The sequence below is a fragment of the Xyrauchen texanus genome, chromosome 12 (assembly GCF_025860055.1).
Source record: "Xyrauchen texanus isolate HMW12.3.18 chromosome 12, RBS_HiC_50CHRs, whole genome shotgun sequence".
Taxonomy (NCBI): Eukaryota; Metazoa; Chordata; class Actinopteri; order Cypriniformes; family Catostomidae; genus Xyrauchen; species Xyrauchen texanus.
This window is the reverse complement of record NC_068287.1, coordinates 22,613,750-22,640,764: the sequence shown is the minus strand read 5'-3', so window position 1 is coordinate 22,640,764 and position 27,015 is coordinate 22,613,750. Positions and strand designations below refer to the sequence as shown.

Below are 27,015 nucleotides of genomic sequence, written 5' to 3'. Positions count from 1 at the left end.
TCCATGTCTGTTTGCTCAGCTGACCAGTTGATCGGCCTGGCTCGCGATGGCCTGATAGTGGAAGCCAGGCTATAGAGGGCAAATTCCAAATGCCATTTTTGCACCCTTGAAGGGCACTGGGAAAAGTGGACACCACTTGAAAGGGCGTTGCAAACCAAAGTAAGCAACTCAACCCCTTCACAATGGGCTCTACCACAAGACCGTTAATGAAGGGAACATTCATACAGTAATGCCATGCTCCTTTCAGAGTACCCACTGAAAAACACCAAATGTATTCCTCAGATTTACATAAAACCTTATTGTGTTTGGGAGTAGCACAGCTGTTCAGACACTCAGCCTTGAAATTGTGGTTTTAAAGAGTGAACAGCCAGCCCATGTGATTTGATGTCTACAAGACTTCACTGTTGTTTTCTGCTCATTCAGCTCCTGACAGCATCACAATTGTAGATGGAGCTTTCAGCTGGTCAAAAGATGACCCCCCAACTTTGAAGAGGTAACCCTTTTTCCTGTGTGGCAATCATTTGTGATGCGAGTATACAAGAAGCTTTACAAGCTCATGATGATACAATGAATGTTCCATCAGTGTTATAAATTGCACAAATGTTGTTGAAAAATAAAATGACATTTTATTCAAGGCATCAAAATGACTTTCAGCATTGACATGACATGATTGCAGTTATATTGAGCAAACTGGTGAAACGGGCTTCTGAGTACATGACAGGCAAGTATATCTGCATGAATACTGGTCCAGGAGATCTTCAATTGCCAGAGGAAATATAATCTGGCTAATCTACAATGATAATGAAAAACATGATGAAATTTAGGTTACTGTTAAATTGAATTCCTGGGCTTTAATCTTATCTTGATTTTGACCTTGTCTACTTCAAATCATGCATTGAAATATTTTATTTGTCTTGCATTATTGTTCAATGTAAAATCAGTTTTTATCAGAAAACTAAAGGATTCATCCATAATTTTTAATAATTTTATTTGGGAATGCAGAAATCATCATCATGATGAATGAATGAAACTCTTTCAGACATATTTGACACATACAATGCTGCCTCTGACCACATAGTGTTGGGGCTGTTAGTTCTTTGTGCCCTTCCCGCAAATGTCTCAGACTCCATGTCTCTCTCTCTATCTAGGATTAATGTGCATATCCCTGAGGGGGCGCTGGTTGCTGTGGTAGGGCATGTGGGTTCGGGGAAATCCTCTCTGCTTTCAGCTTTGCTGGGAGAGATGCAGAAACAAGTAGGATCTGTCTCGATCAAGGTACATACACAAACTCAGCACTACATACCTTTCTTTATTGTAAAGTTGTTCGGTATAAAAACGGGATGATGAGCTGCATTATGTCATGTTTAATATCGCTTTAGGGCTCAGTGGCTTACGTGCCTCAGCAGGCCTGGATCCAGAACGCCACTCTCAAAGACAACATTTTGTTTGGACGGGAAACAAAGGAGAACTGGTACCAAAAAGTGGTAGATGCCTGTGCCCTCTTGCCAGACCTTGAGATCTTACCTGGAGGAGACTTAACAGAGATTGGGGAGAAGGTAAATGTTCAGAAGTATTCTTAAATTGTATCCTGACCAGGAGAAATAGAATAAAGCGACCAAGCACTGTCTAAATCCTATTTATTTTCCTAATCAGTTTTTGTCCTAATCAGCTGTGATCGTGACAAGCAGCGTCATTTTGTGTCATGTCACACTGGGTGTCTGCCCACAGATAGGGAAATCCCACTCTATTATAGGAGCATTTTAAACTTCACATATGTTCTGACTGGCATTACTTGTCACTTTTTGAGTTGTACCTGGTTAGGAAGTGGTGTAACGTAGTCAGCCAGATGTATCAATTTACTCATCTTCACAAAGTCTGCTAAAGGAGCAATTATTTAAAGCCTTTTAATGATAGCTGTACATGTGACCTTGTAATCCTAGGGTGTAAATCTCTCTGGAGGTCAGAAACAGCGAGTAAGTCTGGCCAGGGCTGTGTACTGCAGCTGTGCTGTCTACCTGCTGGATGACCCCCTCTCTGCAGTGGACGCCCATGTAGGGAAACACATATTTGATAAGGTTATTGGACCTCAAGGGGTGCTACAGGGCAGGGTAAGAACATTCCCTGTGTATTATGTAAATATCAGTGTTAATCTTGTCAACAAAATTTCAGATCAAATGGTTGATGGAAAGTTTTTTTTTTTTTATTAAGAAATGACACTGTTACAATGTAAAGTAGTGAGTGTACAGCTTGTATAACAGTGTAAATTTGCAGTCCCCTCAAAATAACTCCACACACAGCCATTAATGTCTAAGCTTCTGGCAACAAAAGAGAGTACACCCCTAAGTGAAAATGTCCATATTTACAAAAATGTGAGGGGTGTACTCACTTTTGTGAGATACTGTATATGTAATATTACAACTTAAATTTGAGCAGACAGTGTAGCAAATGCACAGGTGAACTTAACTAATTTACATGCTGGTCAGAATGTGTACTGTAACTTGCATTTTGAACATGCTGTTTCAATAGAAAATGCAATTATATGCAATGCAATATCCTAAACTGACTACAACATGGAAAATTTATAATTATGAATTCAGAATACTGATAAAAAGTAGCTAAAAACTTAAGTATGTTTAAGATATAATGTTATTTCAGTAGCGTAGGTGTGTACAAGTACAGTTGTATTTTTTTGTATGTATCTTTTGTATAATTTTGTTTACATTTTTCTAAATGTAATTATTATTTCTTTTTATTAAAGATAGGTTTATTACAGTTTGTCATTTTACAAATGATCATAAATTAAATTATTCGAAAATGAATATGACATAACCAAATATTTACAATTTAAAGGACATTTTCATCTAAACTAAGACTAAAACTTAAGCAAAAAAAAAAAGATCGAATATACTAAAGATACAAGTACCAAAACTGTTTTTAAAAAAGGTTTAATTGTCCTATAACTGATAAGCTGTACAGATTTTCTATGATCTTTTTATTAGTTTTTTAGACTACAACAATTAAAACAACATGCATTCTGAATATTTGTTTAACAATAATTAGTTTTTTTTGTAATGCATTTAAAAAAAAATTTTTTGTGATGTAAATTGTTGCAAATTTTTTTGGGGCTATGTCTAAAGTTTAAGGATAGGGTTAAGGGTAGGAGTTTCTCACTTGGGGAAAATTACGTAAAAATTTAGCAAATTATGCTACCAAAACATTGAAAAAATACTTTACTTCCCCTATGATCATTGGTTGTGTCTGAAAGCTTGAAAATGCTGCTGTCGGAGGCTGTATACCGAGGTAAAATGAAATTAAGGTTCCCCTTTAAGCTGTTCTGAGACCAATTTACTTAAGAGGTCCATTCATTGGTTAAGCCATTATCTGATTATAGAGCAAGTCAGTTGCCTTAGCTTTCGGATGCATCCATTGTTTCCAGTTGAACACACAGTAGTGTACTGTTGTTGGGTGCTAGGCTGTAGAGAGCCACCAAATGACACCACTGATCGGAAGAACTGATACCCGATTACATAGAAAACTGTGAATATCAGACAAATATTGGTCAAGCCGATTATCGGTCTATCTCTAATGTATAAGTCTTTTCCTTTTAAACATTTCTAATTTCTATAAAACATGGTATTTTTACAGACTCGGGTTCTGGTGACCCATGGACTGAGCTTCCTGCCCCAAGTAGACCTGATCCTGGTTATGGTGGATGGCGAGATTACGGAGATGGGGTCTTACACTGAGCTTTTAGACAGACAGGGTGCCTTCGCTGAGTTCCTTTGCACTTACACCAACACAGAACAGGAAGAGGTAGAGGAGTCAGTGGGAGGTGAGACTGAGTTTCTCTTGTCTGAACGTGCCCCATGCTTTCAAGCTTACTTGTTTCTTCTGTCCTTTGAATCACTGAGTGTACAGTCTTATTCTGTCTGAATGATTGCTATTGTTCAGATCATGGCTTTGTGATCTTAGTCACTTTAATCTCTGTTTAACTTTGGATATCTTTGTCTGTGTGATATCTGTATATATGTCTTCATATCCATGTGTTCCTATTTTGTTCTGTCCCATCTGTCGGCTCTTCAGAGGAGGGAGGGGAAACAGAGGCTGAGAATGGGAAATCTGAAGGTTTGAGAGTGTAATTGGTCCCTGGGTCATATACTATATTAAATATGTCTGCATGTATTGCATGTTAGAATAGGGCTTGCAGTAAACTTAGTTACACAGGCTTCAATATCTGAGCCCTGAAATATTTAGCCCTGTGTTGGATACTATAGTCCTGTCCCACTCTTTTACCGTTGATTGGACCATAGGTCTTGATTTACTCAATTCTGCTTCTGGAGAGTTTAGTCTCAGTCCTGCTCTAACAAATCTGCCTGTAATTTTGAAAATTTGAAACCTTGATCAACTGCTTCAGGAGTGTTTGATTGGAGTCTAAAGTCTGCAGGCAGGTAGATCTCCAGGACCACAACTGACCTCCGTGTCTTACACTGTGCTCCATTTGGCATTTTTAAATGTGTTTTTCTTTAGAGAGAATTTTAGAGAGTTTGAAGAATTTCCTGGCCACTCTATTCCATATAATGAAAGTCAACTGGGTCATGAAATCTATTAAGCACAAAAGAATACATTTTAGATCATCTAATGTGACTGTGGTGTCTTGGAAGCCCACACCAGTTTCATTAAGAGGTACATTGATTCATACGAAACTGCAGACTCACTGGGCAGCAAGGTCAGCTTTCTGTTTCTGACACATCGTTAGTGAATGTAAACCCTCTATTTTACATGTATCAATCTTTGTTCAAATAGAGCACTCTGATAGGCCATTCATGTCAGTTCCCCATCCACTTGACCTCACTGATACAGCACAACTTTCTGGTGATTCTTCTAACATCATCCCACACCCCTGAGCCTTACAAATGCTGCCTTACAAGTGTTGCTGATCGGAACGTCCACAGAATGTTTGACGCAGATTCAGTCATTTGCACAGTCTCTATGGCTTGGCCGTGTGTGGGCCCGATTTTTATTTTTTTAGACACATAAGCAGTTATGAATGCACCTGCCGTTGACGGCTGTTTAAATATCGTGCAATAATTCCAAATGATGTCCATCATTTTGATCGATAAAACGGAAACAAGAAAACCATTTTAACTTAGTGCATCAGTTTTGGCACCATCTCACTCACACACTGTTTATTGACTGGTATTAAGTGTTTTGGGCGATCCGAATCACCGGTGGAGAGGTGCAATAACCTGGTAATCTGCAACTCTTCTGACCACTTTTGTGGGTCTCTGATTTTATGACTGCATACATCAATCCTTACGTCAGTGTGTTACAGGATGATGAGAGTGACAAAAAAAATATAAGAACAAAAATCTTAAAGTGGTATGTAATCAAAGTGCAAACATGACGTTTAGAGTAGAACTGTCAGGTATTTTAGTGGAGTATCTGAATTAACTGAGCTTCAGGTGTGTGTTTCTCATCTGTGTCACTTTATATTGATATCATCAGGCACACTTTGTAGCTTTGCAGAAAACCGTCGGGTCGTAAAACTTAGTGTTTTAGTGCAGCCAAATCTTTTCACCAGATAAGAAAAATGGATCATACTGTATATCCGCTGTCATGTATATGCAATTTTAATGGATGCTACACCCCTAAATGTAGCCCTTGTACTTAATAAATTAAATCCAGTATGATGGATAAAAATGGACTATGACGGAAATATTGCAAAAATATTTTTTTTTTTTTTTTTTTTAGCGCAACCTCTGGGCCTGAGAGGTGTGGTTGCTTGAAAGGAAATTAAGATTTTCCTTGCTTTCCATTTTAAATGTTGACATGTTTGTACTGTACTGCAGACCAGTGTTGTTGTGAACAATTCCGTAGACACAAGCTAAATTTAATTTTTGATAATTGTGAAAAAGGTTGAGTTCTGTGAGAATCGTTTGAGAAGTCGAAGTCTTACTCTGTGTGCTTTGGCTTGTTGCCTGTAGGGATGTGGAATGGCATGAAGTGTGCATGAAGATGTGTATACTTCTGTCTGATTTTATCTGTCTTTTTCCATCCACAGACACAGTCCCACGGAAAGGACTGGAGAATGGTGTTCCTGCTATACTTCTGGGGTAAAGCATCACTGATCTATGCACTGATTCACTCCTTTGTTACAATTAACTAATGGTGTTTTTCATCTTACGCCATGTCCTATTGCGGGAGTGAGGTTTTCATACAAAGTCCTGCTACACATAGCTGTATACAGTATTGTTGGGTTGTGCACTGTGCAGCAATTTTGCTTCCAGTGTGGACAGGAAAATGACTTGTCGCATCATGGACACAGTGTAATATGTAACAACCAGTTAAACTTGTGCTTTAAGTCATATTGTCATGTATTAATATTATATTGTCATTATTGATTTGCATGGTGTTTCTCTGTGTCCTGCAGACAGAGTCAGAACTCCCTTAATGCAGCAGGGACAGGTAAAACCTCACAGAAGACTGAACCAATTGATACTGCTGCAAAGAAAACGAAATCTGCAGAAGCTGCCAGACTAACAGAGGCAGACAAAGCCAACACTGGAAGGGTATGAATCAGCACAGTTCTTTGGAATATAAGGATCTTTCTTGATATGCGAATGATTTCCTGATGATATGTTGATGCTTTGTTTGTGATTAGGGTGTCGCAAAATCTGGTCTTGCCTCTGCTTAAATTGTATCACTTGGGTCCCATTTTCAGGTGAAGTTGGCTGTGTTTTGGGAGTACATGAAGGCTATCGGCTTGCCCTTGTCCTGCTTCAGCATCTTCCTTTTCTTCTGTCATCATCTGTCCTCACTGGGATCAAACTACTGGCTTAGTCTTTGGACAGATGACCCTGTTATCAATGGCACCCAGCCTAACAGAGAGATGCGTTTAGGGGTTTACGGAGCCCTGGGACTCTCACAAGGTGACGCAATAGAACTGTCGTCCAATTAGTTGTCTGATTACATAAATTCAAAATGTAACTTCCTTTGAACTGATAATTTTAATGACATTGGCCACATGTACGGTTAAAGTTACGACTCAACCTCCTCAAAGATTTAACTTTTTGTAATTATTAGTTATTATTATTATTATTAAGTGTTTATTTGATGTTGTTATAATTAAAGCAAATTGGTCGAGATAACCAGTTTGTGAAATAAATTTTCACAGCTTTTGTTTTTTTCATTAAATTGTCTTTCTCTTTTGTCAGGTATTGCAGTGTTCTGCTACTCCATCTCTGTGTCTGTTGGTGGGATCTTAGCCTCACGTTACCTGCACCAGACGATGCTCTACAATGTTCTGAGGTCACCCATGTCTTTTTTTGAACGCACACCCAGCGGCAACCTGGTCAACCGTTTTGCCAAAGAAACAGACACTATTGATTCAGTCATCCCTAGCATCATAAAAATGTTCATGGGCTCCATGTTTAATGTGCTGGGGTCATGTGCTGTCATCCTCATTGCCACACCACTGGTAGCCGCCATCATCCCTCCACTGGGCCTGCTCTACTTCTTTGTACAGGTACGTCGGCTGTTTTTCCCTGCAGCCACTTGTTAGGCTAGGCTAGCAAATCTTTAGGCTAAACTAAAAGCATTTATTTTGTAGCTTTGTGATTTAAAGATCTGGGCTGTAAACCAGAAAGTTGCAGGTTCGAACCTCATAATATGTTGCAGAAACAAATTCCACCAGCCCCACTGGTGTGGTCATAAATAAATAAAACAATAAGCTATGAAAGGCCATGCATTTCAGTGTTTATATTATGGTGAAGAAATTTTCTAATAGATGTAGGATGAGCTCCGGTTTACCCTGATCTGAGGGGGTATTTACACTTAGTCACGTCGTGCATTTATGCTGATCAGATTGCCATTGCTAAGTGTAAATGCCATCCAAGACTGATTCGATACTGATATAAGGTGGTTACCAACTCGGTAGGTGGTTTGAGGCACATTCCAGATGTCAAGTGTAAATGCATCTGGCTATTCAAGCCACATATATATAAACTTGATGATCAAACAAGACTGTGTCAGCATAGGGAAAATGCTAAACATCAGCTGTTACAGATTATTTGCATGGGGCTCACATCACGGAATAAATAATAACAAAGTAAGTTGTAGGAGAGACAGAACATTTTTCTTCATTTATTTGATGCAGATTGCTGACAAAACTGAAACTAAACTCTGACAATGAGCACAGCTGACATGCATGGGCATATCTTACCTATGACAAGCCCTGAGGGGAAAATGCACAGCACGCATACACAGACACACATGCGCACTGGGCAAAGTCACTTGGAATCAAAAATATATCACACCTTTTCAATTCTCTGCCTGTATTAATAAAGGAGGTGAACTCGAAAGAAAAAGTATGTAAACCCTATGGAATTACCTGCATTTATGTAAACTCAGCAAAAAAAGAAATGTCCCTTTTTCAGGACACTGTATTTTAAAGATAATTTTGTAAAAATCCAAATTTACTTGGACCTGCGGAACGGTCGTTAAGACACTAATAGCTTGCAGATGGTAGGTAGTTAAGATAATAGGTATAAAAACTTAGGACACTAAAGAGACCTTTCTTCTGACTCTGAAAAACATCAAAACAAAGATGCGCAGGGTCCTTGCTCATCTGCGTGTACGTGCCTTAGGCATGCTGCATGGAGGCATGAGGACTGCAGATGTGGCCAGGGCAATAAATTGCAATATCCGTATTGTGAGACGCCTAAGACAGCGCTACAGGGAGACAGGACAGACAGCTGATCATCCTCGCAGTGGCTGACCACGTGTAACAACACCTGCACAGGATCGGTACATCCGAATATCACACCTGCAGGACAGGTACAGGATGGCAACAACAACTGCCCAAGTTACACCAGGAATGCACAATCCCTCCTTCAGTGCTCAGACTGTTTGCAATAGGCTGAGAGAGGCTGGACTGAGGGCTTGTAGGCCTGTTGTAAGGCAGGTCCTTACCAGACATCTCAGGCCTGTACTCTGGAGCTGGATATATTTGGAGGTGGAGGGTCCGTCATGGTCTGGGGCGGTGTGTCACAGCATCATCGGACTGAGCCTGTTGTCATTGCAGGCAATCTCAGTGCTGTGCATTACAGGGAAGACATCCTCCCTCATGTGGTATCCTTTCTGCAGCCTCATCCTGACATGACTCTCCAGCATGACAATGCCACCAGCCATATTGCTCATTCAGTGCGTGATTTCCTGCAAGACCGGAATGTCAGTGTTCTGCCTCAGACAGCGAAGAGCCTGGAACTCAATCCCATTGAGCATGTCCGGGACCTGTTGGATCGGAGGGTGCGGGAACATGTAAGTGCCTTGGTGGAAGAGTGGGGTTACATCTCACAGCAAGAACGGGCAAATCTGGTGCAGTCCATAAGGAGGAGATGAACTGCAGTACTTAATGCAGCTGGTGGCCACACCAGATACTGACTATTACTTTTGACCCCCTCTGTTCAGTGACACATTATTCCATTTCTGCTATTGCCGACAAAAGCTTATTAGCTAATTGAAGTCAGATGGCAAACTTTGCATTCACTTAATGAAATGAGATTGGAGGTGTGGGTTAGAGCTATTTTGACTAATAAAAACACTCAAACATTTTGCGTTTCCTATTCACAAGAAGCGTCTTCTGAAATTGACTATGCCTCGCAAAAAAGAGATCAAGAATTATTGTTGGCATAAAGCTGGAAAGGGTTACAAATTTAATCTTAAGAGCTTTGATATACATCTGTTCACAGTTAGACAAATTGTCTATAAATGGAGATGATATAGTATTGTGGATACTCTCCCTAGAAGTTGCCATCCAGCCAAGATGACTCGCAGTGCACACTAGTGCTGCACGATTAATCATATCGCAATCGCGATGTCAGCCTTTGCGATTATATGACTGCAAAATGCTGCAATTATATTAAATAAATAAGTGCATGTGTGGACATGACGGCCCATTCTCTCTGAGAGCTGTTTACCCATTTTCTACATCGCTAATAAAAAGATGACCAGTCAATCTCAGTTTAGGGAGTGGCACGTGTGGTCATGTCATGTGAGTTTCCGGTGTGCAGCGTGGAAATCGGGTGAAGATGGACGCCGAGCAGACCCCTACAGGCATAACACCGATCATAGCTTGGCGATGTATCTATTTCATCCTTAAAGTTCTTATAATATGGGAGTGTGCCATGTAAATAAACACAAACTCCAAAACTGTCATTCTCGGTGCGGTCAGAGCCGCTTCAACCAGTCGTGGAAGAAACACAATCTGAGCGGGAGTCAAGACCGGGAGAGATATAAAGTTCTGCCGGGTGATGCGCGCACTAACACTGAGACGCTCGTCTCTCACCCCCCGCTGTCTGCAGCTTGCAACGTGTAGCATCATTGATGAGATCATCATGATAAGATCAATCTTATGTGAAAAATAACACTAAAATGACAACAACAATAAAGTGTGTGTGTGTAATATATATATAATATATATATATTATAATGGACATGCCACTGTATTTGCATATAGTATGGGAATTAAAGATTGGATTTATAACCATTTTGCGGAGACACCGATGTGACCAAGTGTAAATGGAATGTGCTTGTTTAATCTGATAGCGATCCTGTAAGTAAAAAAAGTGACCCAAGTGTAAATACCCCCTAAGAGTCATGTAGCTGATTTGAGAGTTGGAACTGTTCATTTTGTAAGAAAGATTATAATTAGCAATTTGGCAAATTTTCAGTCGTTCATTTCCACTATTATAATTCATTGCTGAGATGACATTCTAACAGTGCTCATTATTCCATCTCTAAGCGTTTCTATGTAGCCTCCTCTCGGCAACTGAAGCGGCTAGAGTCAGTTAGCCGCTCTCCAGTCTACACACACTTCAACGAGACATTGCTGGGCACCAGCGTGATCCGAGCATTTGGAGAGCAGCAGCGCTTCATCAGGGAGAGTGATGGCAGAGTGGACCACAACCAGAAAGCTTATTTCCCCAGCATTGTAGCTAACCGGTGAGAATGAACAGGACTTGACTTTAATTTGGTCAATGGTTTAGATGCTCTGTTTGGCAAAACGTATGTCGGCACCTCCTTCTAATGAAAGGTTTTGTCTTTTTCAGCTACACCCACTACAAACATGAGCATTAAATCCATTATACAGCCATGCAATCTCATTCGACATTTTATTAGAATGGGCCGTAACTTTGTTCCAGCATGACATTGTGCACAAAGTGAGGTCCATAAAGAAATTGTTTGACAAAGAGTCTGTTGTGGAAAAACTTGACTGGCCTGCTCAAAGCCCAGACCCAGGCACTGATTAACCCCATGGCCGATTGGGCTGTTGCCCAGGAGCCTCTAAATCCTAGGGGCCTAGAGCTCTAAACCAATTTTTTTTAGATATCTATTATTACTCAGTGTAAATATCAGCCTTGTATGAAATACAATTTGTTCGGCCGAATGCATTCTGTTCTAGCAACGTGAGCACAGGCACTCGAGAACGCGCTCAGGGAATTTGTGGCTCACAGGTGCAGCGTGTTTATTTAAAGGACAACAGAGAATAGCCTTTGATTCACAAAACACTTCGAAACACAGAGATAAGATGCAGTCTACCCTGGCTGTGTACAATGCTGATGGTTTAATTTAATTTATTACTGTCTATAAGCAACAGAATAGGAGCAACAAAATAAGGGGACTCTAAAATGTTTAAGTCCTGCTTGCATTTGGATAAATGTTTAATGAAAAAGCAAAGATGCCTTAATGGACCAAATATGTGCACGGTAACATGTTGTTTCACGAACAAAGTTCACAAACAGTTATCCTGTCATTTGTCGGGATCCAGGAATAAAGATTGTTTATTGCCATAGATGTATCAAACACAAACTCAAATGAGCAGGTAAGTAGTACTTTTAACTTACCACCGTGTCGAAAATGTGGCGATCTTGCACGGGATGCTGAAAGGAGTGAGATGTGGTGCAATGATCAAAGACATTTATCCACGGTCCCGAATCTGGCTCAAAACCCAAAGGTTTGTCGAGTACAGTTGGGGTTGAAGACATCTGTTACAAGTGTAGAATAACCGAATAGTGATTTAAGTATTTGAATACAGTAGAGATGCACCGATCGACCGGCCAGGGACCGGAATTAGCCGATTTTCCGCATGCTCGGCCCGGACCGGTGATCGGCCGGTCAGCCTTATGTCTTTCCGATTCCAACCCGGTCCATTTTGTTGCCAGCGACGCAGGCAATAACGTCACAGCCGCACGTAAACATGTCATTGGCGTGGAAGATCTTCACTGTGAGTGAAGAATACTTAAAGTTCTAAATGTGTAATAATTGTTAGGCCAAAGTAAACCGTGGGGGAACCACCACAATAACTTTCGGAACAACAAACCTAATTAGACATTTATAACACCATCACCCAGCTGAAAATGCTCATTTTAAAAAAGAAGCTAAAAAGTGAAAGCGGCTAAAGCTAGCCAGAGCTCAGAGACAGCCACAGCAGTGCCTCCTATCATCCCTTGGTATGAGCAGCGAAAAGACCAAAGTAATTACGAGGAAAATTATGGAATTCATGGCGCTGGATGACCAGCCGTTCTCCATAGTTGAGGACAGAGGGTTCAGAAATCTGATGCATTTCCTCGATACAGAGTAGGTGGTTATTTTCCGACGCGTTGCCCGAGTTGTTTAATCTCGTGTCATGTCACGCACACAGCCTGTTATCTGTCAACATTTGGGTACACAAATCCGGGAGAGGGGAAGGGGGGTGCTAGATGGCAGAGGCAGGCTAAATACATACAAATTGTGATTTTACGTAATTTTTCCCACCGTGTCCGATATTAAAATCAGTGCCACACACATTGCAAAAGGCGTGGGTATTGTCGATATGGCTTCGGGATACGAAATTCAATTCTTCCATCCAGCTGTTGTTAAATGTACATGTATATATTTTTTTTTCCCGCTGGAGCACCAGCTGATTCTTCTCCTCCCATCTACCAGTGATGCTTGATTTAACATCCCGCGTCTACTGCCTGCGCAGATATCAACAGCGCAAATGGGTTGCCAGATTGTGGTCATACATGATTTGTAATTTGTATGATGTGTTGATTGTGTGAGTAGGATGCGTTTCATTCAAGATCTGGCAACTGGACCACCTTGGAAAAATATATTGATGTGATTATTCATATAACGTGGTTTGGGCCATACAAATTACAGGAGTTTTTTGGGGAGAACTAACAAAACGGGAGACTCCCGGGAAAAACGGGAGTATTGACAGGTATGGTACAAGCCGATCCCGAAGCAGCAATCAGTTTTACAACTGATATTTGTACATCTAACGTAAATTGAGCGTATTGGACACTTCAGTTTTTCAGATCTTTGGAATTGTTTTGTTAGACGAGTAATAAAGAGAAAAAGGTCCATTTATAAAAATAGTGGACAATGACATCTGTTATATTAAGCAACTTATTTGCAGTTAATTGTTATTTCGACCTCTTTCCAGTCTGACTCTAACCGAATTCTGACTCTCCATGCACATCCATATTAATAATGGCATGTTTTTGGTTCAGTTTATAATTCAAAAGTACATGCAGTATAAATTGCGGTGTAAGATATTGCTTATGTTTTTCACTGTAATTATTACTATAAAGTTTTCCAAACTTTTCTGCTGGATTTGAAAAATCCAACCAAATCTGCCAAGTGTCCTATTGAGCGAAATTAAGGTGTATTCACATAACTAGTGTAATGCATCATTATTATTATTATTATTATTATTATTATTATTATTATTATTATTATTATTATTATTATCATTGGGCATGGGAGACTCCATGGTGTACTGGCCCATGGGTCTTTTGGTTATTAATCTGTCCTTGCCCAAACCTAAACCCCAATAAACAACTTTAGGATGAATAAGACTACAAAATGTGCCTAACCTCACTTATGCTATTGTATCTGATCTTGTAGAAAGCCTTTCCAGAAGAGTGGAAGCTGTTGTAGCTGTAATGATAATAATCTCTAATAATGCCCATAGGTTTGAAAGGAAATGTTCAACAAGCACATATGACTGTGGTATTTGGGTATCCACATACTTTTGGGCATATAGTGTACAGTGTATTAGGTCTCTAAATTTAGTGATTCTAGTGTGAATTATTATTATTATTATTATTATTTTATTTTTTTTTAAAAGCAAGATTCCAATGGATATTTGTCTCTTCACCAGTGTTGAGCTTTATAGTTTTGATAGTTAACTGTGTATCACTACCCTGCAGATGGCTGGCAGTGAGGCTGGAGTTTGTAGGGAACTGTATTGTGATGTTTGCAGCACTCTTTGCTGTAATGGCCAGGGACAGCTTGAGTCCAGGCATCATGGGGTTATCTATCTCCTACGCTCTGCAGGTCAGTGGGACAGTGATTTCAGCCACCTTTAATATCGACATCTGAAATTTTGCCCATTCTCACTACAACTTTCACACAGGTCACGGCATCTCTGAACTGGCTGGTGCGGATGTCCTCTGAGCTGGAGACCAACATTGTGGCTGTGGAGAGGGTGAAGGAATATGGAGACACAGAGAAAGAGGTAAGTGCACCGGCCTGCAGATAGTGTGTGTTTATTCTGTACTCTGTTGATAGTCTAATCTGTGATAATCCCTGTCTAATCTAACACTATACTAGAGAAGCAGCAACAAATAGTTCATGTCCACATTTAAAGCTAGAATGTTAAAAAAAAATTCAATATCAAAATACTTGCTCCTATTAAGGACTAATAATTCAGAGACTGCTTTATGTAAGCCATTCATAATGTCATCCCACTGCTCTGTTTGTTGGAGCATCCCAACCAGCCTGACACCGGAACACTGGTTTAACCAGTCATGTGAGATCCGTGACTGCCTGTTTGAGTGTTTGGGGAAACTGTATGAAAACAATCATAATTTGTTTTTTTGCCATTAGTGGTGCAGAAATTACACAAGGAGAGAAGTGGTGCTTGTTATTTGTTTATTAGAATTAGAGGTTTATTTGGATTTAGAGATGGACATATCGGTGCCGATAGTTGCCAATATTGTTTTTATTATTATTTGAATTTGCTGTATTTAATTTGGCTGGGAAATTGAACGTGTTAATTTCGGCAATTAATAGTTGTCTGTTTAATGCATTTTTTTTTTTAAATGCATTTAATGTAGTGCACTCTTATTCATTACGTATGACCCATGTCCTGAGCATAATAAACACAGGTGCAGAATAGACATTTTTCACAGACTGTAATGTACATTTTGCAAATTATTTTAAAAATGATACATTTAAAAATTATTGAGTGTACATTTATAACATTATGCTTTGTGTTAAATTACCCTGGAATTAGTTTAAAAAAACGAATTACCATAGCTGCTAGGTAGTTTCTATTACTGCTATTGAGAGAGTGACTGTAAATTTGGCATCTTTTCCCATTCACTGCTGTCGAAGTTTAACCTGCAAACGTTTACTTCCGCGTTCCAAAACCCGGAGAGTAAAAAAGGTCTATTACTTTACGGAGAATGAAGACTTCACCCACAATTGGTGAGCCTGGTGTGGGAGAGAGATAAATATCTGTAACAATTTGTGTAATGAACTCTATCCACAAAAGATTTACAATTTTAGCATGTACATATTTAAATAATAAACCAATTTCATGCAAGTTATTTGAGAGAAATTATGAAGTAAATATATTTATGATTATATATTTTTTAAACGTTTGTTGTAATGCATCATGTACCATGATTAATTGCATGTTAAAATTTATAGCCCTATAAATCTAAATCTTTCATCATTTGACAATATTTATCCATATTTGTATCCTCACTTAAGTGATAGTGACATATTTTGTTATTTTAATTGGATAATCAAATGTTCAAAAATAAGGTTAGGGCATGCAACTAAATGGAAATGTACCCCTTCAGCCAATACATTGTTTTTCCAAATTCATATAATAATAAACCTTATTCCTCATCCTCTTGTGAAATATATATTTATACAAAACTTTATAGGCTATACAAAGCTTAATTTAGTTAATACTTGAATAGGCTGCTGTAAAGCATTGAAATGGAACCAAGAAATGTTAAAAAATAGATACTTTTTATTTTAAAAATATAGGCTACTATAGGTGTACTGTCTATATTTGTTATTGAAATTGTATTTACAGTGGATATAAAAAGTCTACACACCCCTGTTAAAATGCCAGGTTTTTGTGATGTAAAAGAATGAGACAAAGATAAATCATGTCAGAAATTTGTCACTTTTAATGTGACCTATAATGTGAACAATTCAATTGAAAAACAAACTGAAATCTTCATGGGAGAAAAATGTTAAAATATTTTTAAATGTATTTTTATTATTACATTTATATTTACAATTACCTGGTTGCATAAGTGTGCACACCCTCTTATAACTGGGGATGTGGCTGTGTTCAGAAATAACCAATCACATTCAAACTCATGTTAAATAGCAGTCATTATGCACCTGACATCATTTAATGGGACTCTGATTAATCACAAATAAAGTTCAGCTGTTCTATTAGGATTTTCCTGACATTTTCTTAGTTGCATCTCAGAGCAAAAGCCATGGTCTGCAGAGAGCTTCCAAAGCATCAGAGGAATCTCATTGTTGAAAGATATCAGTCAGGAGAAGGATACAAAAGAATTTACAAAGCATTAGATATACCATGGAACACAGTGAAGACGGTCATCGTCAAGTGGAAAAATATGGTACAACAGAGACATTACCAAGAACTGGACGTCCATCCAAAATTGATGAAAAGACGAGAAGAAAACTGGTCATGGAGGCTTCCAAGAGGCCTACAGCAACATTAAAGGAACTGCAGGAATTTCTGGCAAGTACTGGCTGTGTACTACATGTGACAACAATCTCCCGTATTCTTCATATGAATGGGCTATGGGGTAGGGTGGCAAGACTGAAGCCTTTTCTTACAAAGAAAACATCCAAGCCCGGCTGAAGTTTGCAAAAACAAACATCAAGTCTCCCAAAAGCACGTGGGAAAATGTGTTATGGTCTGATGAAACCAAGGTTGAACTTTTTGGCCATAATTCTAAAAGGTATGTTTGGTGCAAAAACAACACTGCACCTCACCCAAAGAACACCATACCTACAGTGAAGCATGGTGGTGGCAGCATCATGCTTTTCAGCTGGAACCGGGGCCTTAGTCAGGGTGGAGTTATGTAGTTTCCAAATACCAGGCAATTTTGGAACAAAACATTCAGGCGTCCGTTAGAAAGATGAAGAGGAAGTTCAAATTTCAGCACGACAATGACCCTAAGCACACATCCAAATTCACAAAAGCATGGCTTCACCAGAAGATGATTAACGTTTTGGAATGGCCCAGCCAGAGCCCAGACCTGAATCCAATTGAACGTCTGTGGGGTGATCTGAAGAGGGCTGTGCACAGGAGATGTCCTCGCAATCTAACAGATTTGGTGCGCTTTTGCAAAGAAGAGTGGGCAAATATAGTTCCATGCTAATAGACACCTTCCCAAAAAAACTGAGTGCTGTAATAAAATCAAAAGGTGCTTCAACAAAGTATTAGTTTAAGAGTGTGCACACTTATGCAACCAGGTTATTGTGAGGTGTTTTGTTTTATTTTATTTTTTTCCCCTCAAAGATTTCAGTTTGTTTTTCAATTGAATTGTTCACGTTATAGATCACATTAAAGGTGGAAAAAGTTCTGACATGATTTATCTTTGTCTCATTCTTTTACATCACAAGAACCTGGCATTTTAACAGGGGTGTGTAGACTTTTTATATCTACTGTAGCTATAAGATAATACACTTTACAGGTAAAGCAGTCAAACATAAATACATTTGTGAAAAACTCAAGCGACCTTCTGATTAACAGTTATGTGCTTTAGCTCACTACGCCGCCACCACCACTCAAGGTTTGGTGAAGAAAACAGAGAGGCAAATAGACATGCACCATTACAACCACCGCCAATGCACCTGAATGGACTGTGAATTGATACGCTCCCCATGTTTCACATGGGTCAACTCGATGACATCACTGTTCTGCAAGTGTTGTGTGTAGTTGAAAATGGCAACATTGGGCCCTGCCTGGGAACATTTTATTTATTTATTTATTTATTTATGTTTTGCAGTTAAACATACAGTGATGGTCAAAAAACATTTACAAAATAGGCCCTGTTAGCAGACGTCGCTTGGCACGAGTGCCATATACTATTAACCCATTGATATATGATTAATCATTTATGCCCGATATCTCCCGGAGAAAGATACAGAGAAGCAGGTGAGCCAAAACTGCACACACTCCCTTCTGTTTTTAAGCAGGCACTCAGTGCTAATTCAGACATGCATGAAATAACTAAAATGCTTGTGGTGTTAATTGCCACAAAGTTATTTTGCCATACTCCGTTGATGAAGATTTCAGAGTATGATAAAACGCTCATCCCGGACCCTTCTCGTATCCTTTTTAATAGTCAGGTTCCCTCTACTGCTTCCAAATGCTGAATATATGTTGAGTTTCAAATGCATTTTATGTAGATCTAGCATAATAGTGCATGTATTAAGTTAAAATTTTGATTTAGTAATAAAAGTTTAGTTTTTTTAGTCAAGTTCCCTAAAGAAATTTAACCATGGTTTTACTATAGTAATACTGTAGTTTCCTTATAGTAACCATGGTTTTACTATATATTGTAACCATGTTGATTTTGTGGTTACAAAATATGAAATATTTTTGCTGTGCACTGCCTCCATCCATTCATTTTACCTCAATAGCTGACTTCCCCAGCTCACAGCTTGACCTCAAAAGGCCCTTGCCACTTGGCTAACAATTTAGAGCTCAGTGTGGGTAATAAAATAAAGACCTCATCTTTCTTTGAGAATTCCCATAGCTGAGTGCCCCTGTTATACAGCCGGGACTGCCATTCCTGGGCCTGGAGCAAATTCTCCTGTGTTAGTTGCCCCAATGAGTGGAGTTTTGCTCTTAGGTCCAGAACGTATTGAATATTGTTCTTACTATCTGAAGATCTCTCCTCCCAATTTACCCTCAGATCATCTAGGATGCCCCTAGGCTTGTGGCCATAAAGTAATTCAAAGGGGAAAACCCAGTGCAGGCTTGTAGGACCTTTAGCCACTAATCCCAATTTTGCGTGTCTTCGCGTATGAACTTCTGAACCATATTTTTAAGGCTCCAATTAAATCACTTGACCAGACCATCCATATGAGGATGGAAACGCTGGTACGGATCGACTTAATCCCCAGTAGTTCATAAAGTTTACAGAGTGTATGTGACAAACGAGATACCCAGATCAGTTAGGCTCTCTTTCGGGATCCCAACTCAGGAGATCATTTTAAAGAGTACCTCCGCAACCCTGCATGCTTAAATGTTGTGCAGGGGCACTGCTTCAGGGTATAGTGTTGCATAATCCACCAAGGCTAATACAAAGCAATGCCCCTGTGCCATCCGTTTGAATGGACCGACAAGATCCATTCCAATTCTTTCGAAGAGGACCTCGATTAACGGATGAGGGCGCAATGGCACTTTTGGAGTGCCGAGTGAATTCATCAACTGACATTCGCAACATGCAGCACACTACCTGCGTACTTCCCCGCAAATGCCTGAACAATAAAAACGGGCCATAAGACTGTTTTGTGTTGTATCTGCTTTTTATTGAGCGTCCTGCCTCACTCAGTACAACCTATCTTTAATAATAAAATGTAGGGATAGGAGAGTGCAACACCGGGCTGAAGCTTTTAACCATCAATTACTCTCTTTGGTCAAAGGCGTGCCTGACTTGTCTCTTGTCTGCTCCAGCGAGAAATCCCCATGGCGGAGCCCTCACTTCCCTCTGGGTTTCCCTGACAAGAAGCTGACGTCAACAGCTCAGGCAATGGCTCCCTAGCCAGTGCTGCAAAAATCCCACACCGGATTACTTTATTTCAGGACCCATCCGCACACATTCCCCTTGATGGCCAATTCGCACCCAAAATCAGTGTATGGGTGAGGTGGAGACTAATTGCTCCTCTTTTTGTCCCTGGAATTGAACAATAATGGGCACTAAAGGGTATTCGTGTATATCACCATGCACACACCTCTCATTCACCCAGTATGCCCAAAGCCTCACCTTGAACCAAGCTTTGGTAAATCAAAGTCTTAGAACCCGAATCAACCAAGGCTTGATATGTACCCCCTTGGATACTCACTGGTATACAGTATATCCCTGCTCGATCGGGGTGCCTTGTGACACGTCAGGAACCCGGAACCACGGCCTCTTATCCATCACCGGGCATTGATCCTGGATGTCCTTGTTCCCCGCAGTGCCAGCACACCGGCCCAGACCTTACCTTCACACCTGCAGCCCTGGATTTACCAACCTGGTAGGAAGGGGTAACCGAAACAAAGGGGTTAGCAATAGAAACCTCCTGCGTTTGGGGAGCCAGCTTTGAGAAAATTACCCCTGTTGCTGGGGGGTAGGGACAGGAACAATATGGGAAGAGGAAGAGAGTGTTGGAAAGAGTGAAAAGGATTTGCCATCTCCCAGATACGCCACCAAGTGGTCCTCTGTCAGCTGGACGGTCACTTCCAGCAACACCGGACGATGGCACTGGACGTACTCCACCGTTCTCTTCGGCAGACGGTCAACGAACTACTCCAGCACCGCCAGTTTGAAGATTCCATCGGTGCCACGGTTCTCAGCCAACAACCACCTCAGACAGGCAACATGGAGCTGTTGGGCAAAGGCAAACCGGACGGCCAAACTCACCAAATATCAACGCCCGGGAGCGCTGATAGAGCTGTTCGGGGTTACGACCAACCCATTGCAGGACTGCTCGTTTCAGGTGTGAGGGCTCCAGCAGAATCATGACAGGTAGCTGTTGTGCCACAACTGAGCCTCCCCCGGCAATAGACGGACCACCCACTGTGCGCGGGACCACCCCGACACCTCAGCAGCATGCTCAAAGTTCTATGAAGGCTTCGGGGGTGTCCTGTGATCCCATTACGATGAACCGGCTTGACGATATAAATAATGGTTTAATGATAAACTTAAAAGAAGTCACAAACACACACATGACGGACATGTCCGTAACGATCTCTCTCTCTCTCTCTCTCCCTGCACGATCCCCTGCAGTCGACCTTTATCCCTCACAGAGGCATAATTAGCCTAATACGGGACCGGGTGTGTAGGATCACGACCCGGCCCCGCCCTCCGCCCTGCCACATTCCTACCTCCTTCGCTCAGGCTGGGGAGCCCCCGGCCTGACGTACACCCCAACCCCCCCCCCACTTCTTTCCCTGGTGGAGGGCGTGTTTTAAGTCTAGTCTGCCGGCAGGTCATCCCCATCTACCTGGACGAGGGAGGGGACAAGGGGAGGGAAACGCTCCAGGCGGTCGGTTAGGAGCCCCTTCTCCCCTCGTGGTCGGCGGCCTTCGTCCTCTTTCAGGCGGCTGGGCTCCTCGTCTCCCGGCAGATGGCCATGGCTGCTCTATTGGGGTGGACAGTAGTGGCGAGAACTCTACTACGGCGTATCCCTCCTCCTTCCCGGGTTTCCGGCACCAGTGTAAAAGGATTAATGGAAAGGAGGAGACGAGAACCGGCTTGACGATATAAATAATGGTTTAATGATAAACTTAAAAGAAGACACGATCTCTCTCTCCCGCACGATCCCCTGCAGTCGACCTTTATCCCTCACGGAGGCATAATTAGCCTAATACGGGACCGGGTGTGTAGGATCACGACCCGGCCCAGCCCTCCGCCCTGCCACAGGAGTGTTTTTCAGAAGAACACTTCCCAAATCACACACAAACACACACACACAGCTTGAAGCTCGGCCTTCTCCTCCCCTTCTATCTCCAGGCCACAGCTCACTGGGAATACAAACAGTTGTTAGCACAGGTGTAAATCCTTAACCACTCAACTTTCCCGGACCACACTCTCTACAGATCGGTGCTCGATCACACCCCCGCCTCCAAATATACTTTATGCAAATACCTGTTATGTAGATTCTGTAGTGCAGTACTAAATAAAATAAAAAAGATCTTGTATTTCTTATATATTTGTGAATTCTGAAAGGGGTATGAAAACTTATGAGACAAAAGGGGAATGCAAATATGTGCACTCAACTATACAGTATATACCGTGCAAAAACCATTTCAGTTTAGGAGCCAATGTTGAGGCCTGATCATTTACGTTTACATTTTTATTTATGCATTTGGCAGACGCTTTTATCCAAAGCGACTTACAGTGCACTTATTACAGGGACAATCCCCCCGGAGCAACCTGGAGTTAAGTGCCTTGCTCAAGGAAACAACGCTGGTGGCCATGGGGATAGAACCAGCGACCTTCTGATTACCAGTTATGTGCTTTAGTCCACTACGCCACCACCACTCCGTTCATGTGTGTCTTATAGTCTGTGGGTGATTCATTGATATCGCTTGAGGCTGAACTGTGTTGTAGTGATGCAGTCTCCTTTCACAGGCTGAATGGAAGTTAGAGTCCTCTACTCTGCCTGCTGGCTGGCCGACTGCTGGTCACATTGAAATACACAACTTTGGCTTGAGATACAGGGAGGACTTGGAGCTGGCTATTTGTGATATCTCTGTCACCATCGAGGGAGGAGAGAAGGTAGGTGGAGCTAGTGCACATTTCAAAGTCTGTTCATGCTTTGACTTTGTCAAGAAATATTGTCCAATTAGGTATCATGCCAACTAAAATATTGTTAAATAAATATAAAAGGTGTAACCATGTTTATATCTGTGCATTTAATGTAGGTTGGAATTGTGGGTAGAACAGGAGCAGGGAAGTCATCTTTGACATTAGGTCTTTTCCGCATCATTGAAGCAGCTCAGGGAGAGATCTGTATAGATGGAGTGAACATCGCTGAACTTGGCCTGCATGAGCTACGATCCAGAATCACAATCATTCCTCAGGTATCAGACTAGAATACAACTAAATGCTGATTTATTTATCATGACTCAAAGTTTGTTCCCTGTTATTAAGCATACATTTGTTAATAAGCTGTATTTAAGTTGGAGTTTCTAACCATTTTGCTCTATACCAGGATCCAGTGCTGTTCTCAGGATCCTTGCGTATGAATCTGGACCCCTTTGATGGCTACAATGATGAGGAGGTGTGGAGAGCTCTGGAACTTGCACATCTCAAGGACTTTGTGTCTGGCCTGCCTGACAAACTGAACCATGAGTGTTCAGAGGGAGGAGAAAACCTCAGGTACAAACTCAAATTCCAACCTCTTCTCAACAATGCTCTATACAGCAGTTGACTAATATCTCATGTGATTCTTACTGGATTTCAGTTTGGGTCAGCGGCAGCTGGTTTGCCTGGCTCGAGCTCTCCTCAGGAAGACCAAGATTCTGGTTTTGGATGAAGCAACAGCAGCTGTTGACCTGGAGACAGACAATCTCATTCAGTCCACCATCCGAACCCAGTTTGAGGACTGCACTGTTCTGACCATCGCACACAGACTCAACACCATCATGGATTACACCAGGTCAGAAAAGTATTCCGTTTGCATACTTGAAGGAATATTCCGGGTCCAGTTAAGTTCAATCAACAGCATTTGTGGCGTGATGTTGATTTCCACTAAAAATTATTTTGACCTGTAAATCCGTTTCTTTAAAGAAATCAAAAATCTGGATCCAGTGGACCACTTACAATGGAAGTGAATGGGGCCAATCAGTATACGTTAAAATACTCACTGTTTAAAAAATTATAGCCACAAGATGTAAACAATATGTGTGTAAACATGATTAATAAATTAGATCCAATTTTTCAACTTTGTTGCAATGACGACGTAACGCTGTAAACCCTAAAAAGACTATTTAAACAACTTTACAGCTCATAGTACACAACAATTAACAGAACAATTAATGCAAGTACTTTTATAAAATTATAAGCTTCTCATTTCTGCCTTTTTAAACCTTTGAAAAATTGGCCTTCCATTGTAAGTGCTTCACTGCAATTTGAAAAAAGAGGGATGAGTTTTAATGAATTTTTGTGAGAATCATCATTGTCACAAATGCTGTCAATTAAGCTTAACTTGTATTGAACCTGGAATATTCCTTTTATACCTTGTTCACACTGACAGTGATTTTATCGCTAGATATCTTCAGGTTGCTACACTGTTGGTCTCTTGTTGGCATTTCTGCTGCTGGATGCCCTTAAGTTATTGGTGGGCTGTGCAGCTGGCAATGAATTTTCAAAATCTGATCACATATTAGATGAATTGACAGTTAAAATAAGATTTCATACTATTTTGGTTAGGACTCTAGCTTTGTCACTACAAGTGACTGTCAGTGTGAAATGGCTTTTAGTTTTATCTGTTTCTTAATAATGAATCTACAAAATTGTCAATTAGAAAACTTTATTTTCTCAATTCTTTCTCAAAAGGGTGCTGGTTCTTGATAAAGGCCAGATGGCAGAATTTGGTTCTCCGTCCACTTTAATCGCCAAGAAGGGAATTTTCTACAAGATGGCCAAAGACTCAGGTTTGGTCTGATAAGTAGAGGGGCTGAAGGGCCCTCTGTTTATTTAGGACACATCACTGGGTGGAGCCCATGTAGAGAGAACTAGGCGGGGCATGGACACTGTAGACGCCTCTTCATCAGGCCTAGAGCTCACATACAGCGTGACTATGACTTCCATTACTCTCTACAGCCGTATCTGTAGCCCTCAGTTTTCACTCCATTTTAAAGGTTTTGCTGCAAATGCTGCTTTTGGAGGGTTGTTTGATGCCAACATTTGGAATGCTTAAGTTTGATTTCTTTGTAGCTATTTGTCTGTCTGATTTAATTTGAACAACTTCTCTTTTTGTGAACATACCAAACCACTGAGTCGTACACTCCTGCTTATTAGTGATGAAAACAAATTATAATTTCAATATTGTTTTACTAGAATTGAAGAGTAAAGAACAACGGTCTTTCTGTGCAATGTACTGATAATGCCTTCAGCAGGGAATCACTCCTCCGGGTTCTGTACTTCATGTATATGAGTGTGTGCTCTGTTCAGCAGAGCATGTGGGGCTCCATCCCAAGCCAAATTTCTTATATGAAGCAATTCCCATATAACAATCCTCTAAAGACACATAAAAATAATAATAAAAAAAACTCACCCTGAGTTTTTATTGCTATTGTTTTTTCTTATTTCATTAGTATTTATTTATATCTTGAGAATAACTCACAATATCTATTACAAAACTATTTTACTATATCAAATATTTATTACCAGGCTTCTCCCACTGAAGAAGTGGCTTAGCCCTGTCTTACCATTATCATGCAGTAGAGGCAAAATTTGCCTTCTGCTTTGATTAGTGAATGTATTTAGCTTGCATATTTTATTTATCATACTTTTTTACTATAATTTTACAGTGATCATTACACCAAAAGACTACAAATGCACTTATTGTTGAATTATTGAAACAGACTAGGTCAAACTAGGGTTTATTTTTTTCAGCTCCTTTGGGGGATATTACAAAAAATAAATGCATAAAAAAACTATGTTTGGAATTATCCAATACCCAAGGATCAGATACCAAATTAATTAGATAGATGGTTCTTCCTGCCGAGTGCTGTGTGCTTCACTCTGTGTGCTGTATATCAAATCTGTTGACTATCTGCTCAGTGCATTAGATTTCATTCTTCAGTACCTCCTCTCTGCTGTTCTATTAGAAAAGTGAGCCTTTTTGATTTCTAGGTCAACTAGTTTATTTTTTCAAGAACTGACAAACGACTATAAATAATAACAAACTGTGATTTATATCTGATTTGTTATTTATATGATTTGTATGTTTGCATAAGCTTATTATTTGATATTTGTATACATGCACTAGTTTTAAGTGTGCTTAGTTTAATAAATCAAGCTGACATGTAAAGGGGAAATATAAATAAATATTTGTAAAGAGCCCTGTGTCTGTGTTTTACAAACAAGCTTATTCTGTTGTGCTTAAAATAATTATCTAGGTTCAGTACAAATACTTTAAACTCAATTTAAAGCATTGTAGCATAATATTGATTACCACAGAAAATAATTTAAACTTGTTCTGCAATTTATAAATGATAAATAAAAAAATCACAGTTAAATTAAGGCACTTACAAAGAAAGTTAAATGCACGCTATTTCAAAGGTTAAGCAACATTACTTAAACATTATACATGTTAAAGTAAAAGTTCACCCAAAAATGAAATTCTCTCATCACTTACTCGCCCTCATGCCATCCAAGTTGTGTATGACTTTCTATCTTCTGACAAAGATTTTTAGAAGAATATTTCAGCTCTGTAAGTCCTCACAATGCAAGTGAATAGGTACCAAAACTTTTAATTTCCAAATGCACATAAAGGTAATCCATAAGACTTTAGTGGTTTAATTTATGTCTTGTAAAGCGATATGATAGGTGTGGGTGAGAAACCGATCAATATTTAAGAAGGAAATTCTCCTTCCTGCCCAGTAGGCGTGATATGCATGAACAAAGCGAAAAATTTAAAAGCGAAATTGGAGATTTATAGTAACGCATTTCTTGAATATTAATCTGTTTCTCAACCACACCCAAAGAGTCTTATGGATTACTTTTTTGGTGGCTTTATGTGCTTTTTGGAGCTTCACCTTTTTGATACCGATTCACTTGTATGGACCTACAGAGCTGAAATATTCTTCTAAAAATCTACGTTTGTGTTCAGTAGAAGTCATGCACATCTGGGATTGCGTGAGGGTGAGTAAATGATAAGAATTTGAAATTTTAGGTGTACTATTCCTTTAACATAATTGAAATGTGATTTAAATCTCTGTTCTACATGATTTTAGTGTGATAAAATCACAGGGCTTACTGGCATTACATCGTCATGGCAACAAATGTGTAAATATTGGATATTACTTGAAACATACTAGGCTAGTAAGCAAATTTTTAACTCTACAATCTTGTTAACATGTTTAATGTTTGCATTTTGTGGCTATACTTTTGAAACCATTTGTATTTTAGAGTTTATGGACCGGCCCCTTTCACTTCCATTGTAAGTGTCTCACTG

The 27,015-nt window shown here is 40.1% G+C and overlaps 1 protein-coding gene across 4 annotated transcripts in view; it reads left to right on the top strand.

The window, feature by feature from the left end:
• Positions 1 to 25,892, top strand: part of abcc1 (ATP-binding cassette, sub-family C (CFTR/MRP), member 1) — a 40,254-nt gene extending 14,362 nt beyond the window's left edge. For 2 of the 4 annotated variants that reach the window (XM_052138873.1, XM_052138872.1), the window contains 17 exons: positions 424 to 493; positions 1,149 to 1,275; positions 1,380 to 1,556; positions 1,941 to 2,108; positions 3,646 to 3,832; positions 6,062 to 6,113; positions 6,431 to 6,569; positions 6,722 to 6,929; positions 7,215 to 7,525; positions 10,802 to 11,001; positions 14,256 to 14,382; positions 14,462 to 14,563; positions 22,461 to 22,607; positions 22,754 to 22,912; positions 23,044 to 23,210; positions 23,296 to 23,490; positions 24,390 to 25,892. In XM_052138873.1, the coding sequence (XP_051994833.1) occupies positions 424 to 493; positions 1,149 to 1,275; positions 1,380 to 1,556; positions 1,941 to 2,108; positions 3,646 to 3,832; positions 6,062 to 6,113; positions 6,431 to 6,569; positions 6,722 to 6,929; positions 7,215 to 7,525; positions 10,802 to 11,001; positions 14,256 to 14,382; positions 14,462 to 14,563; positions 22,461 to 22,607; positions 22,754 to 22,912; positions 23,044 to 23,210; positions 23,296 to 23,490; positions 24,390 to 24,498 (2,645 nt within the window). In that variant the 3' untranslated portion in view covers positions 24,499 to 25,892. The other 2 variants (XM_052138875.1, XM_052138874.1) reach the window with 2 other exon arrangements.
• The last annotated feature ends 1,123 nt before the right edge of the window (positions 25,893 to 27,015 follow it).